We start from the raw sequence: 13,886 nt of genomic DNA, 5'->3' as shown, positions 1-13,886 counted from the left end.
AGCTTTCTTCTTCTTTGAGATGGTCTGAACTCATAAGTACCTCGTAAATCTTGCCAGTTTGTACGTGTGTTACAAGGGTCTCCTTCCCAACGTGTACAGGAAAATACGGAAGCTTCATCATAAGTAAAAGAAGGGAGAACGTGTTTGTCGTTTACAAAGTATCTCCACTTACCAGTTCTCAGAAGAAATGGACCTTACCCATGAGTCAGTTTGGCCAGATCACAAAAGCACCTGCATGTGTTCTCAGCTTCTTCCGTAGAAGTCTCCTGAAGTTAGTTTTCATTGATTTGCTTCCCTAATTAGTTTGATCCATAAATATCGAGATTAGATCGTACGACAGCATTGGAGCATTTTCCTTTATAGTGGTGCTTCTTGTGCCTCTGGCTGACGAGAGGCGGCTTATTGCCTTCTGTCGATAGAAAACTTCCAGCTCCACATGCGTTTGGCTTGTGAAGCACAAAAGCGCTTCTGTTTTGCCTAGATGAATTCTGCCCAAGTATGTGTACACATGCATACACACACAAGGAAAAGGTATCCAATCACATCTTTAGGCCCTGTTTGTTTGATCATGAGGGAAGTTTTTTTTTTTTTTTTTTTTTGTTAGTGTTGAGCAACGCGGCTCACACTCAAGGGGTTTGGGATTTGAATCCCATGGTCACCATCACACTCCTCTGCATTACTCCTCTAAGCTGCAACGGTGACAAGCACAACAACAGAGCTGAAGGCTACATCCCCCATAACTCCAAAGCAAGCCAGAACCTTAGAGGAATAAGGGTATGGCGGTGAAAGTTTTATGCCAAAGTTTTTCCCAAGTAATCATTTAAAAAAAAAATGCATCTAAAATTTTGTTAAAAAAGTGAATTCACGTAAGGCCAGGTACGGTATCTCTTTGTCCTCGAAGTGGATGTGCAAAGAAATGGTGTTTATGGTAGTCGGTCCTATCGAAAATGTCTCTTTTCTGAGCAAATAAATAAATAAATAAACATCTTGGCAATAGTAGATTATGACGGGAGAGGGTAAAATAAAGGGCCTTGGAGAACATGAAAAGGTAAATGGTCCATGCCTGATTTGGGGCATCTGACCAAAGTGGAGTCCAACCCTGTGAGGCCATGCTAACGAACACAAGAAGTCTCCGAGGTCTCACTGACTTCAGATCTAACTCCTCGACTCCTTAGATGCTGAATTAACAGATACACCTTCTGGGTACACCTTAAGTGCTTGTCCGAGGTAGGTTGCCTCCGAATCAATTCAGGGTTTTAAGACAAATACTCGTGTAATCTCAGAGTGGCTAGTTGCTAGATCCTGACACCAAAAGACTGCTTCAGAAGCAGAATGCACTGCATAAATCTTCCTGCAGATTCTGTTCTGAAGAATTTGAGACAATCGAGAATCAGGATTCCCAAAGTAATCGAGATTCCAACATGAAAATCTGGTGACCCGACATTAGTAATTGAGGTCCACATAGCTGTGATAGTTCAATGACCTTATGGAATATGACATCTAAAAAACCAACACTTGACATTCCCATGTTATAAGAATCGAGATTTGCCGTATTAAACGGATGAAGTCCCCAAACAAGAGAATCAGACACATTTCAAGCTTTGAGTAACTCCAGAAACTATGGTCCGACTAGAAACATTTGCATGAGCCAATGGTGAAGAGTTTGTGTATAGGATCAAACAGATGGTTACCTTTTGGTAGTTTATGGCAAAATTACATGCATTTATTTCTTTTCAAGTAAGCAAATTTCAGTTTCTCAGTACTGAAGTCGTAGCAGATCGATGGAGTATAAGATACTGCTAGACTAATTTAAGCAGTACAGATTCCATTTCAGATAATGTCACCATTCCATACTCCGTAAGTCTGTTGACTATAAGAGATTCATCCATTGCATTAAGTGCAGAACACCCAAAAAGATGAGGAACTGGATTCAACTTTTTTGTCTTTACTAATCTTTTCACTGTTCACTTGAGGAACTGGAATTTCCAACACGCAGCAGAGATCCCATTTGTCCTCCAAAGTAACTTTCAATAAGGATATATTAAGAATGTGGTTAACTAAAGAAATACTGACACATGTGAATTGAGCTAAATTTCAAAACTTGATGGATACATTTTGGAAAGAAAAAATATAAAAAATTTCATACTTCAACAACAAATGCCTCCTCACATAAAGCTGTTGTCTTTGAGATCTGGCTGCAGGCTCTCTTTTTTCTCTAGTAATGTCAATTGCAATGGCAATGGCCCTGCTGAAATTGGGTGCGCTTCAGTTGGTCTAAACTAGTATTGTCTCAGATCCAAGGAGGACGATTTTCTTCTCGAGTTGCTGGAGGTTTGGGCTTCCAACCAGGTTTTTCATCCCAGTACATATCATAGTAGATGTGGCCAATTTCTTGTTGTTCGACGCAGCACCATATCCCTACATAGCGTGACACCCGGTGTCTGAATTTCTCCTCTATCAACTATTACAAATTGGCCAACATCAGTTATCGAAACATAAAAAAGACCAACAGTAGAAAATCAGCATGATTTACCTTATCACTGAATCCTTGGAAGGCATCATCTATTGACGAGAACTTTATGATTTTAACATCCTTGTATGCAGAAAAGACACTCTTGTACTGCAAGGCAAAAAAACTTTGGTAAGAATTATGGTTGAATACAAGAGAAATTTGCAACAAACCAGGTGGTCATTATACAGAAACCTAAGCTTTCAAAGATGATCAACTGATAGACCTCATCATTGCTCCACCCTTTATACAGCCCAACCTTTACCTAAATTTGGCCTTTTTGGTTTGCAGGATTATGGAAACATGTAAAACAACCTTACACAGGTCTTACAACAATAAAAAGCTGGTGCCCCTTCATAATTGGTAGACAACATGCCCTTATCCAGAACTTATGAATCCGTGAAGCCTTACTGAAACATTTGGTGCTTAGCACCCATCGGTAATTCTTCATGATTAACTTGTCGTGATGACAAAGAAGAGAGACCACAGACGGGACAGAGAAGGTTCATATATTATGCCCCATGCAAGAGATCTTTAAAGCACATCTTGCTGTAGGCGCATACTTCCCAAAGCATAGGATGCTGTAGTATAATTCTTTTATATTTGACAAACTGAAATCTTAAAAGTATCAGCTCATAAGTAGCTAATAAACCTGAGGGCATATCTTGTTAAGTGATACAAATGACAAATGCTCAAGGCAGAGGTAATTGGACAAATGCCAAAATCTGAATCAATAATATTTCATAACTCATCAGCCAACTTATCCTCACTCAAAGGTCGTTCTTTGGTTTACTTCTCTTGGTTATGCAACAGTCCAGACGTAGATACGAAAGATTCAATTACCATTTCTTCTGTGCTATGTTTTGGAAACTTCAGTACTGCTCTCGGTTGCATGCTGGTGTTTGATGCTTGGCAGTTTGATAATGCAGGATCACAAAGTTGAACATTTAGTCTTGATTTCTTTATCTGCAGACCAAAGAATGGGGATTACCATGCATGAATATTGGAAATAACATTTTTCCAGCTAAAACAGATCATACTGATTCAGGAAGCAATGGATTCTCAAGGAAAGAGTACTCTCTGAAATCTATCCTTGGGCCAAACTCCTCCTCTGGTAGATTCTTCAACATCACATTCACCTACATTGTAACACTAGCACTTGTGAACAACATTAGCACCAAAACATGAAGGTGATTATCACAGATCTGTCCTTGAGAAGATAATCATCAGTGCAATAACAAAGTAAAATGATATTCAAATATTCTTGCAATTGCTTCTAGACTTTGTGTTCCTCAATAGCATGGTTCTTTTATTGGTAGTTAACTGCTTAACTGTAATCTGCCAGCAGTTTGAAACATTTATTTAACAGCCCATATGAAAATCAAGGAGGCAGAATGGAGGTTATAAACTTACAATCTATGTCACGTAGGTACGAGTATGGACCATTTTCAAAAAACTTGGGTACGGGGGTTAAAAAAAAAAATAACAAACAAAACAATACATTCATGATTCAAAACGTATAGATTATGAAGAAGAAACTAATGAACAAAGCATGAAAGTGATAAACATACTAAAAATAAAAATAAAAACATAAACAAAAAAAATCCTAAATTTTTGACAGAAATGGACTTGGTCAACTTTGACCGAGTAAAAAAAAAACGAATACAGACCTTGGTATGTTGGCAGTACCCAGTACTGCTTTGACTGTACACAGAGCGTACCCACGGGCGTAACCATACCCGTACCCATGTCATACCCATATGGTATGGGTACCCATGTAACATAGGTTATAATCTAGAATTTGAAAAAGCCTTCTAATGTAATCCATAAAAACAAGATTGGTGGCCTTGAGCAGAATTTTTGCTTCAAAGCAATGCTGAAGGATCATGAAACATTTCATTGACCCCTCGTAAAAGATAATGCAAAAGTCAAGTGACCAGTACCTCAAATATGTGATCCATAGGACAGAGAAAAGGTTGCCTTGTCAATGTCCCTGGCAGGACCCCAGGGTGTCCATACCATAGTCTATCCAATTTGCACCACAATGGAGGCATGACCTAAAACAAGGAAATGTTAGAGCATATAACACCATTTGGTACATGAAAATTATAGAAACAAGACCAGAGAAAGGGAAAAAAAAATCCTAGAACCAATAACATGAATACACGATCACTTTCTTTATGTCGATTAACACAGAAAAATAAGTTTGAATTTTCAATCCCAGATTAAGGCCAAATGGAAGTCTTCATAAGAAAAAGCCAAATGTTTCAGGCAACTATTCCAACTACAAATAAATCGGACAGCTTTTCCACTTCTGCAGAGCCACAAAGTCCAGCCAGAAACAGGAGATGGGCAAAACACAAATACTTGATGCTTAATAAGCTCATCTCTCTTGTGTGTATGAGTCCATTTAGATGACATGCCAACCAGATCGTGCCATATTACACTTACAACAGTCACCTCTAGTAGTCTGACATGATTATTCAATTTTATCTTAAATTAATGCATCTTATCACGTAAGATATAATTTTTTCAGCACTTACCAATGTTCTGTTCAGCAGCAAGGCAATAGCAAGGGCAGATCTCACTTGCTTTATCTGAACATAGCCGTGGAAAAGGTTATGCATCTTTGGATATACAGAATTAACTAATGCAAATTGATAATGGCAAAAATTAAGGAGCTTCCATAAGATCAATCTAAAACATACTTGATGATTAACAAGAGAAAAATGTGATTCGACTGTATGTGGTCCATCAAGCAATTCACTCTTAGGAATGGATGGTTTAAATGCCAAAAATCCTCCTGTGTTTAAAAACAAAAAGGAATGAGATAAACAAAACATTATGATGAAACATTCATCAAATGCTCTTTGACAGGATGGAAGAACACTATAGAAGTTAAGCTGGGTCCAGTAGCTTTAGCTTACTATCACAAACCATGTAGAACCTAATTGGTGTCTTTGCTTTCTATTTTGCATATCAGTTTGAAATTGATGGAAAACAGACTTACCATAATCACGTGAAGGTTGCTATCTAGAAGAAGACAGTATTGAGAGATGAATATTGGCAATTCTAAAATCTACAGCAATGACATAAAACCACCTTTTCTGAACCACTGGAATTCACACCATAATCCATAATAATGTACAATATTAGTAATAACATTGTCTCCAGAAGATATAAAAGTTGCCAAGCTATGTTTTATATTGGAGAAGGCAATCTTTGTCTTTCTTTTGCATATTCTCTGTGGTAGGTGCATTTAATTAAGTCCTTTGCTCCAACCTGTTTGCATGCTTTTGTACAGATACTAATGAAAGATTCAAGTTATTTTTTTTGTTATGTACCTTGTAAAGGCACTTTTATAGCATCTGATCATGTATTTTCAACATCTTGTTGTAAGTTATCTGAGATTGATTTCTTGCCATGCACTACAATTATCCTGATCATGCTGGGCTAAGCACCTTTTACTGATAACCTAAATACAAGAAACAAAGACAAGATCAGAAGATTCAAGAGCCCAACTTAGGCCTCATTGGGAACTTCTTATTATTCTTAGGAGCAAGGAAGCGCCATCCTTACTAGGTACTGTGGCAAACCAGAAGACAATATGTACCATAGTTACCTTGATCCCTACCTAAGCACAGTTAGGAATGTCCCAAACGAAATTTTAAATGACAAGATCACAAGAGTGTGCTATTATCATCATATTCAATGATAGAGCCTTCTTGGTCGGCTATGTCAGCAGATCAACATTGCGTTTTTGGCCTGCCTAGACCCATCTAATCCCTTTTGAAGTTGCACTGCCTAAAAGCTTTTGAGCATGCAGATCATCTGAAAGATAGACATGGATTGTAGGAAAAGTGTAAGAACCTGACAAACAATGGTACAAAATTGAGAAGAAGTCCTTTATCTTGAATCCAAACCCTTTTGGACTTTAGCAATCATGAACTGTTGGGCAAGCCATTGTTTCCCTTGAGAATCCAATCAACTTGATCATTTGGCTAATGGCAAAATTACGGCCTGGATTTTTTTGCCTAAAAAGCAGGTTGGCTCCATTCAACAGCCAAGAAGGTGAGAACATTAGATGTAAGAAGAAGCAAGTTTACATGATCAATTGCGGCTTCAAGCAAAAGGCTTCTAATGATCAAGAGATGAACTAACAGTCTAACAGTAAAATAAGGTAAGTTCTTGGCTTCACATATGGACCAAACAAAAAATATGAACCACCACCGAAATAACATTAATGTTATGGATACACAAGTATTGACTTACACAGTTGAGATGAATCATTCATATGATGTTGATAGCCACACTATCATGCACCTATATCTACCTGGTGAATCATAGTACTCCGGTTCATCATAAAAGAGCATTGCTTCACGCAGACGATGTCGTTTTCCCTCAGTTCCAGCATACTGGAATGTGGTATGAACAGCATAAGGTTCCAGCCTTAGCTGTTGATACATTGCCTATAAAAAAATTTATGATTAATAAAGATTGCATTACTAGCAAGTTACAAGAAAATGCTGAACATTCAACCACGATCTGCACTTTCAGATACAAAACTGAAGCATACCACATATCCAGAAAGCACTAGAAATTATTTCAGAACCCAATGTTACTTCCTTCAGGAACAATCAACCAATTATACCTGCACAAAATATGTATGACCACTGCAAAATATACTGGCTGGAAGAATCCCTAGCTTAAGGCTTCGATTACGAGCATAAACTAGTCCACTTTCTTCATCAACTGATGGGCCAAGGAATTTATGCAGAAGATCATTGAAACCATTCTGATCCCATATTTTTTCATCAGCTAGCAGCATTTCTTTCCATTCTGCTGCTAGCCTTTTGGAAGCGTCTGTAGGTCGCCAATGGAAAATCCCAATGTTGTATGCACCACTCACTGAAGAGACAACAACAATTTTTTTTTTCAGTCCTATACAGAGTTGTATAAATTGCATTTTTAAATGCAGCATGTTAACTACAGGATTCATGATTGCTGATGAAAAGAGAAACTAAAAAATCATCCCCTGAAGCTTCCTGTTTTTGAACAGCAAGATCAGTAAAAAATTCTTCGCAATTTGGAACAACCAACCAACAAAATTAGCAAATGGTCAAATATTCAGACTAACCATATCTCCAGTCCTCCAATCTATCATCAATAACTGTTGGTATCACCTGATCACTGGAAGTTAAGACGTCTGCATCAGGATAGCGAGCAATATATGGGAGTGGATTCTGTTGAAAAATTGTGAAACCTCGGTGAGAAAGCTTACCTACATCCAAAATCTAGGCACTACCTAAAAGATGATTGGAGACATGCATGAGAAACGAAATATTTCTGCCATATGACCAAATATTTCTGCCATATGTTGAATACCAAGTAAATCTGGAAAGTTCTTCTGGAGAGGAAATAGACACAAAGTAAACCAGATACAAGTAATTTGTTTTCACAACAACCATGGCAAGCTTATACTAACCACATTAACATGAAAGAAGCTTACCCATGTAGGACTGAAGACAGATTATTAATATGTATCCAGATCATTATTTTATTGAAATGAAATATAAATTACAAATAAAGAATACCAATGCTTATCCCTTAAAATAGGAAATAATAAGAATCTGCTGTATGAGAAATGCTTCAAAAGTTATGCAGCGGCATCCTGTATTGCTGAATAGAGCACCCACTTTGCACAGATTAGGAATACACGTGTTCTAACCTATTTCAGTGTAGGGACAGAATAATTGTTTACATTCATTGGTTTGTAAGGGATGAAATGCAGACTTAGATGGAGAGCAATGGCTGCTCATGTACCTGTATATTTGGATGCCAAGAAAAAGCTCGTATGCTCATGTTTCCTCTCACAAACTGCTTCTCTACAGCCACTAAGGATCACATTTCCATACCAATTCAATATATGACTATTGGGGCTCTATGTGTTTGTGGAACCATAGATGTACTTGTGCAAATAGATGTCATCCATCTGACCCAGCACCACCAAAATAAAAGATCTGATCACAGTATATATAACTATATAACGATAAGAAAGGGAAAGAAACCTAATCTGTAGGTCCTACCTTCTCCAACTTGTTCTTCTGGTAAAAGTTTTGCAGTAAATTTCCAGTGTTACTGACACCTAAAGGATGAAATTTTGGAGATTCTTTTATGTAAGAAAGACGACAATGAGAAAGAAGTAGAAGGAAGACTAAGAAGTCATCTTCATCACCCACTAATGGTTCTGCCACACAAGGATAACCAGCCATATCAACTATTTACATAATAAAATCCATAATTGCTATTGCAGTTACAAGCAAACATTAACATCTCATAATCTGGTGACACTGAAATGGCAAAATAATAAATATCATTCTAACCTAAGTCCTAATACCATCACTACATAATAAGAGAGACTAATTAGACATTTTTTAACATCTTCTTAGCCATGCCAACATATCTAGATTTTATTCGAATATTCTTCTTATCTGATTGAAAAACTGCATCTTTAGTTAAGTGAAAGGAATGAAGTGGAAAAGAAGGTAACAAAAGATAAAAAAATACATTGGAAGAGGAAGTTCAAGCTACAAGTAGGCCACAGCAATCTGTTAACCTCAAAATGTTTTGGCTTTATATCTTTAGGATTTGTAGTATAATTTCACACAGAAAATTTAAAGAAAAAATATGAACAAAAATTATTTGCTTAAATAAAGGCAACCCATGTAGTCGGTAAGGCCTAGGCCCAGGCCTCGGATTAGGCTAGGCTACAATACCTATGGAGCTTCTTTATGTGCAATTCTTTTATTATTGTCGAATATTCTGATTATATGGAAACATTATTAAATTTATGCTAATATATGTAAACTATTCTTAATTTTCTGAATATCGCCATGAAGAAAATGTTTCTGCTACTCATTCTTATTCTCTCAGCCTGCTTTGGCCTCAACTATGCTCTTTCTGAAGGACCACAGTTTAGTGCTTTTGACTGCATGTCTGTGTGTATATATCTGTAATACCGGCAGGATGGTAGTCTACTGCCAAAGGAATCCAACAAGAATTCTATTTACATAGTGGTATCTGATTGTGTATGTGTGCTTCCATAACTCCATCCATTCTCTATTTCTGTGTAGGAAAGTAGAAGAAAGAACAATAGTTTTTATCATATGAGGTTGAATCTTTTTTTAAAAAAAAAAACATTGCTCGGAATTAAATGAAGCAAGAATCGGAGGAATAAAATTAAGCAGGATTTTCCAACAGGTTCTGATCATGTCCTTTTTGTGTTCTAAATTGATCATGCATTAACCCGTCTCCAGGTGACGCATTTCCATGACACAGCCCGATTGACATATTAAAAACATGGTTGAGGCACATGAATACCCTATATTTTAGAAAGAATGGTAAAAGTGACCACATTTTCACCATAAGCATGTTTTGCCATCAATAACTCCTAAATTAAGCACATTTTCTCGAAAAGATTTCACAATTAGCTGCTTTGGGAACCACATAAATGCCAACAAATATCACAGTGAAAGATCAAGCAAAGCGCACCTTTAACCAGACCATATCTGTATCACACATTAATAACTCATAACCGAAGGGCAAGAACTCATTTATCAGAGTTACTTTTTCTCTGCCCATTTTGTGAAACTTTGGAGAACCCCAACCAACATCACTTGTATCCATGTTACTTTTCATGTCAAAAACAGGAACTCCTTTCCAATATAAAGCCTCCAAGAGCTTTGTGTCCATTGCACCTGAAATCACAATCCCAATCAAAGCCAAACTTTAAAAACAAAAGGTTCAGAATAAAAAACTAATTCGTACACTTACAAACCATTGAGGCCTTACCTACAAGAAGATTATAAACTCCAAGATCAGTAAGGTGCCTGACCCAGTTCAGGACGAAATCCATGAAGGCAAAATTTCCAAATGTTACTATAATAACATTATTTTTAGCATAATGTTTCACTAAGCTTTTAGTCAAGCGAAATGCCTTTGCATCTGGCAGTTTGGCCCCAGTAGGTGGGGGATCCCATATAGGCCTTTCCCATATATTTGTGGGCCATGAAGGAGAGACTGATCTCCCACCGCCAGTGCTACGATCCCTGTCGCTTGGAGGCTTGAAAGCTACACCTTTACTAGAATTTTCCAACTCTGGTGGAGAAGATACTACTGTGCCATCTTTCTGTGGGGAAAGACCGACTTCTGGAAAAAAAAGAGAAGGATGAGAAGCTTGAAGAAAGACAGTTGTGATGAAAAAAAGCAACTCACTAGTGCCCAACCAACAAGGAACAACTCAACACATTAATAACATTATGGCTACAGCTCATGGCCCGAAGGATCAAGTGAAAGCAACCGAAGTACAAAGTATCCCAAGTTACTTGCAGAGACAACTGACTGGTATTGAAATAATAACAGAATCACTAGAGAGTCATGCAAGCTCGAGGAAATCAAGAGCAAATAGACCACCCACCGACCCATTTGCCTATGATCTCACATGCCACAACTGGTTTCAGCCGTGACCGCCATCAACGGCTCAAACTCTTCAAAATTGGCGACAAGACATTGAACCACGTTCTCATTAACTCAGTCCAATTATGCCAAGAGGGTTAATCAGCAAAGTTCTATCCTTCATAAACCACGAGAGACCCGCTGCATTAGGCCCCAAAAGTTATCACCTTTCTTTCGGAGGAGCAAAAGAACGCAACCATTTAAAAACTTAAAGATTAGAAGGCTTAATACGATGAATGACTCAGGACGAATCACGTTTGCGAGAGAATATCTATAAAACTCCGGAAAGGGAATTACCCTTGAGATGAATCTAGAAAATTACCCACCGAAAGGCACCGGAAGAGAGAACAATCTAACGACCTATGGGAGTCCCCATGTATGTAGTGAAGAAAATCAAGGGACGGCTGGTCCGGCGTGAGAGACATCAATGCTTACCAGATTTCGGAGACCAGAACTCGGAGTAGACGGGCTTGCCAACGTAGATGGTGGTCAAAATAATTGCAGCGAGCACCGTCACCTGGATGCCAACGAAGAGAGGCTTCGTGTTAGCCATCTCCTGCACCGAGCAAAGAGCCATCCTATTCCTTTCCACTCTCCCTTCTTCCTCGTGGACAGAGTGGAGTTCCTGGATTGCTACAACGATGTCATTTAGAACAGGTAGAATGGGACAGAGAGATAGAGTTGAGGTTAATGCGAGCAAGGCATAGAGCGTGGAGGCTGTCACATGTTCTGAGGTCAACTGGCTCTTCTCTGATCTCCACTCCCACTTCTTGGGGGGGTTAATCACTGCCCTCCCTTCGATTGTGTCGCTTTCACCATCCCAGAGTTTTCCATGATCAAATTAATTGAAGCAGAATCATTCCCTCTGAATATGTGTAGATGACGAACTACCCCTTCAGCATTCTGCATTCCAGGCATGCGACCCACTCCGGTTTAGGTAACCATGGATACTTTAGTTAACCATGGTTAGATGAATGCCAAAGTTATTGGGGTCCATTTTATTCACCTGAAGGCCAACTTCCCCACATGGACGAGACTGGTAAAAGCACTTTAATGGGCTCTTCGAATTGAATGCTACTTTAAGACATTTTAAGCAAGACAATTGCTTTCCTCTTGTTTTCTTTCTCCTTCGTTTTCTCCTGCTTTTATGGGGAGTAACAGGGGGCGATGATTTATTTCATAGCCGTTAGTGCTCAGACTCCCATTTAACAATTAATTGAAAGTAAATGGCATCGAAGTGTTGCTTTTATTACATGGCCATATATGCTGAGGAAACAAGCGTTAAGAAGAGTGCAACGACAAATTCATATCACGTTTAAATGGGCAGGCAATTAAAGCTCCGGAAACCGTCAGAATCGCCCCATTTTGAGTCGAAGCGGTGGCAAATATATTTTGAGTTGTTGGTTGATTAAAGAGTGCCCACACGTCAATTGTTAAATAACTTTAAAAAGAGTTTAAGATTTTTAATTATATTTTTCAAAATGTATGCTTTTAATATTTTGTTTTGGCTGATTAACAATCGATTTGTTATGGGTTTGGGTTTCTTTCCATATAAATTGTGCATATTATTTGCATTCAAAATCCCAAAAGCCACAGTCATTATTATTACTTTGTTAGGGGTGAATTCGGATACGACATAGATACGTTGACCATCTTTCTCATTTTTTTCTGAACGAAGTTAATCGCAATCATCATGGAGACAAGATCTACTAAATAAATGAACACATAAACAAAGACAAAAGAGAAAAAGAGTCCAGCCTCTTCTTTGTTGGTTCATCTGTTTAAGGCGAGACAAAAGCGAATCGTTCAGATTGTATCAAATTTTTTATTTCTAGGGAAAAAACGAGTCCTTAAACCATAAGCTTTTGAGCTAACTCACACGGATACGTGTGATAAACAATGTTTTGTTTGTTTTTTCTTTTAATTTATAATTTTTTGAAAATATTATATTTGTCGTATCCGCGTATCCAAAAATTGTGAAACTTACCGTATCCATACCTGTATCCGCACCCGCACCTGTGTGATATAGGTGGAGGTCAAGCAACATTCAAATTGAAAGATAAATTGATGAAAACCTATCTTTGTTTTTTTTTTATTGTCATTTTTAAATGGCATGCACGACACTCAAGTTGAAAGACTTACCATATGACCATTTACGTCCTCAAACAACCCTACCTTAGATGTGGAGAGGAAAGGGGTGACTTTCACCTTGCGCATATCACCATCTTTTCTTAAGTTCTCATTTTATCTACGGCGATTTTCAAATTCATCTCTATGATTTCATAAGCAAACAAACATTATATTTGCTCGAAGCAGATTATTTATTATAGGGTTGCATGGTAGAGTGTGAAAGAGCTCCATCCTCTCATGACGTGTCGTGTGTCATATGATGGGGAACCATTTAACACTCCACCCTGCAATCCCCAATCTAATCCCATAACAGGGAAGCATCTCTTCATTTGCATAATTTGTTGTGTTCCACAAATTTATTCTTCAAATTTTCACTTTGGGTATTATACAGTAAGAAATTTTTCGGATATAATACGGCAAAATTGTATGTCTCAATAATATCATGAAAACTTAACAAATTTTAAAAAAATTAAAACATTTAATAAATTTTAAAAATTATACAAAAATAAAAATTAATAAAAAATACAAAAAACATGAAAAACGCATATAATACCCGTTTTTTCATGTTTTTTGCCTTTTTTTTTTTAAAAAAAAAAGACGCGTTTTATGTGACAATACTTTCAACCAATTATGTGACAATACTTTCAACCAAGACAAGTTCACTTTTAATTTGTAACAATAACAAATGGCTTACGATAGTAATACACTTAGCAAAACGGTTCAACCAAGTGGC

The 13,886-nt window shown here is 37.6% G+C and overlaps 1 protein-coding gene across 1 annotated transcript; it reads right to left on the bottom strand.

Moving 5' to 3' along the window:
• Positions 1-1,925: 1,925 nt before the first annotated feature.
• On the bottom strand, positions 1,926-11,956 carry LOC116265831 (arabinosyltransferase XEG113). Its single transcript, XM_031646779.2, has 13 exons — positions 11,459-11,956; positions 10,361-10,717; positions 10,061-10,266; positions 7,647-7,752; positions 7,161-7,417; positions 6,843-6,978; positions 5,218-5,312; positions 5,053-5,106; positions 4,453-4,566; positions 3,550-3,648; positions 3,353-3,475; positions 2,534-2,620; positions 1,926-2,461 (listed from the first exon to the last, which is right to left on the bottom strand). Exons 1-13 carry the CDS (start codon positions 11,598-11,600, stop codon positions 2,291-2,293), a joined length of 1,947 nt encoding a protein of 648 aa, XP_031502639.1. The 5' UTR covers positions 11,601-11,956; the 3' UTR covers positions 1,926-2,290.
• Positions 11,957-13,886: the final 1,930 nt, after the last annotated feature.

This window comes from Nymphaea colorata, chromosome 12, assembly GCF_008831285.2.
Source record: "Nymphaea colorata isolate Beijing-Zhang1983 chromosome 12, ASM883128v2, whole genome shotgun sequence".
Taxonomy (NCBI): Eukaryota; Viridiplantae; Streptophyta; class Magnoliopsida; order Nymphaeales; family Nymphaeaceae; genus Nymphaea; species Nymphaea colorata.
The sequence above is the reverse complement of the archived record's forward strand: the minus strand, read 5'-3'. Positions and strand labels throughout refer to the sequence as shown.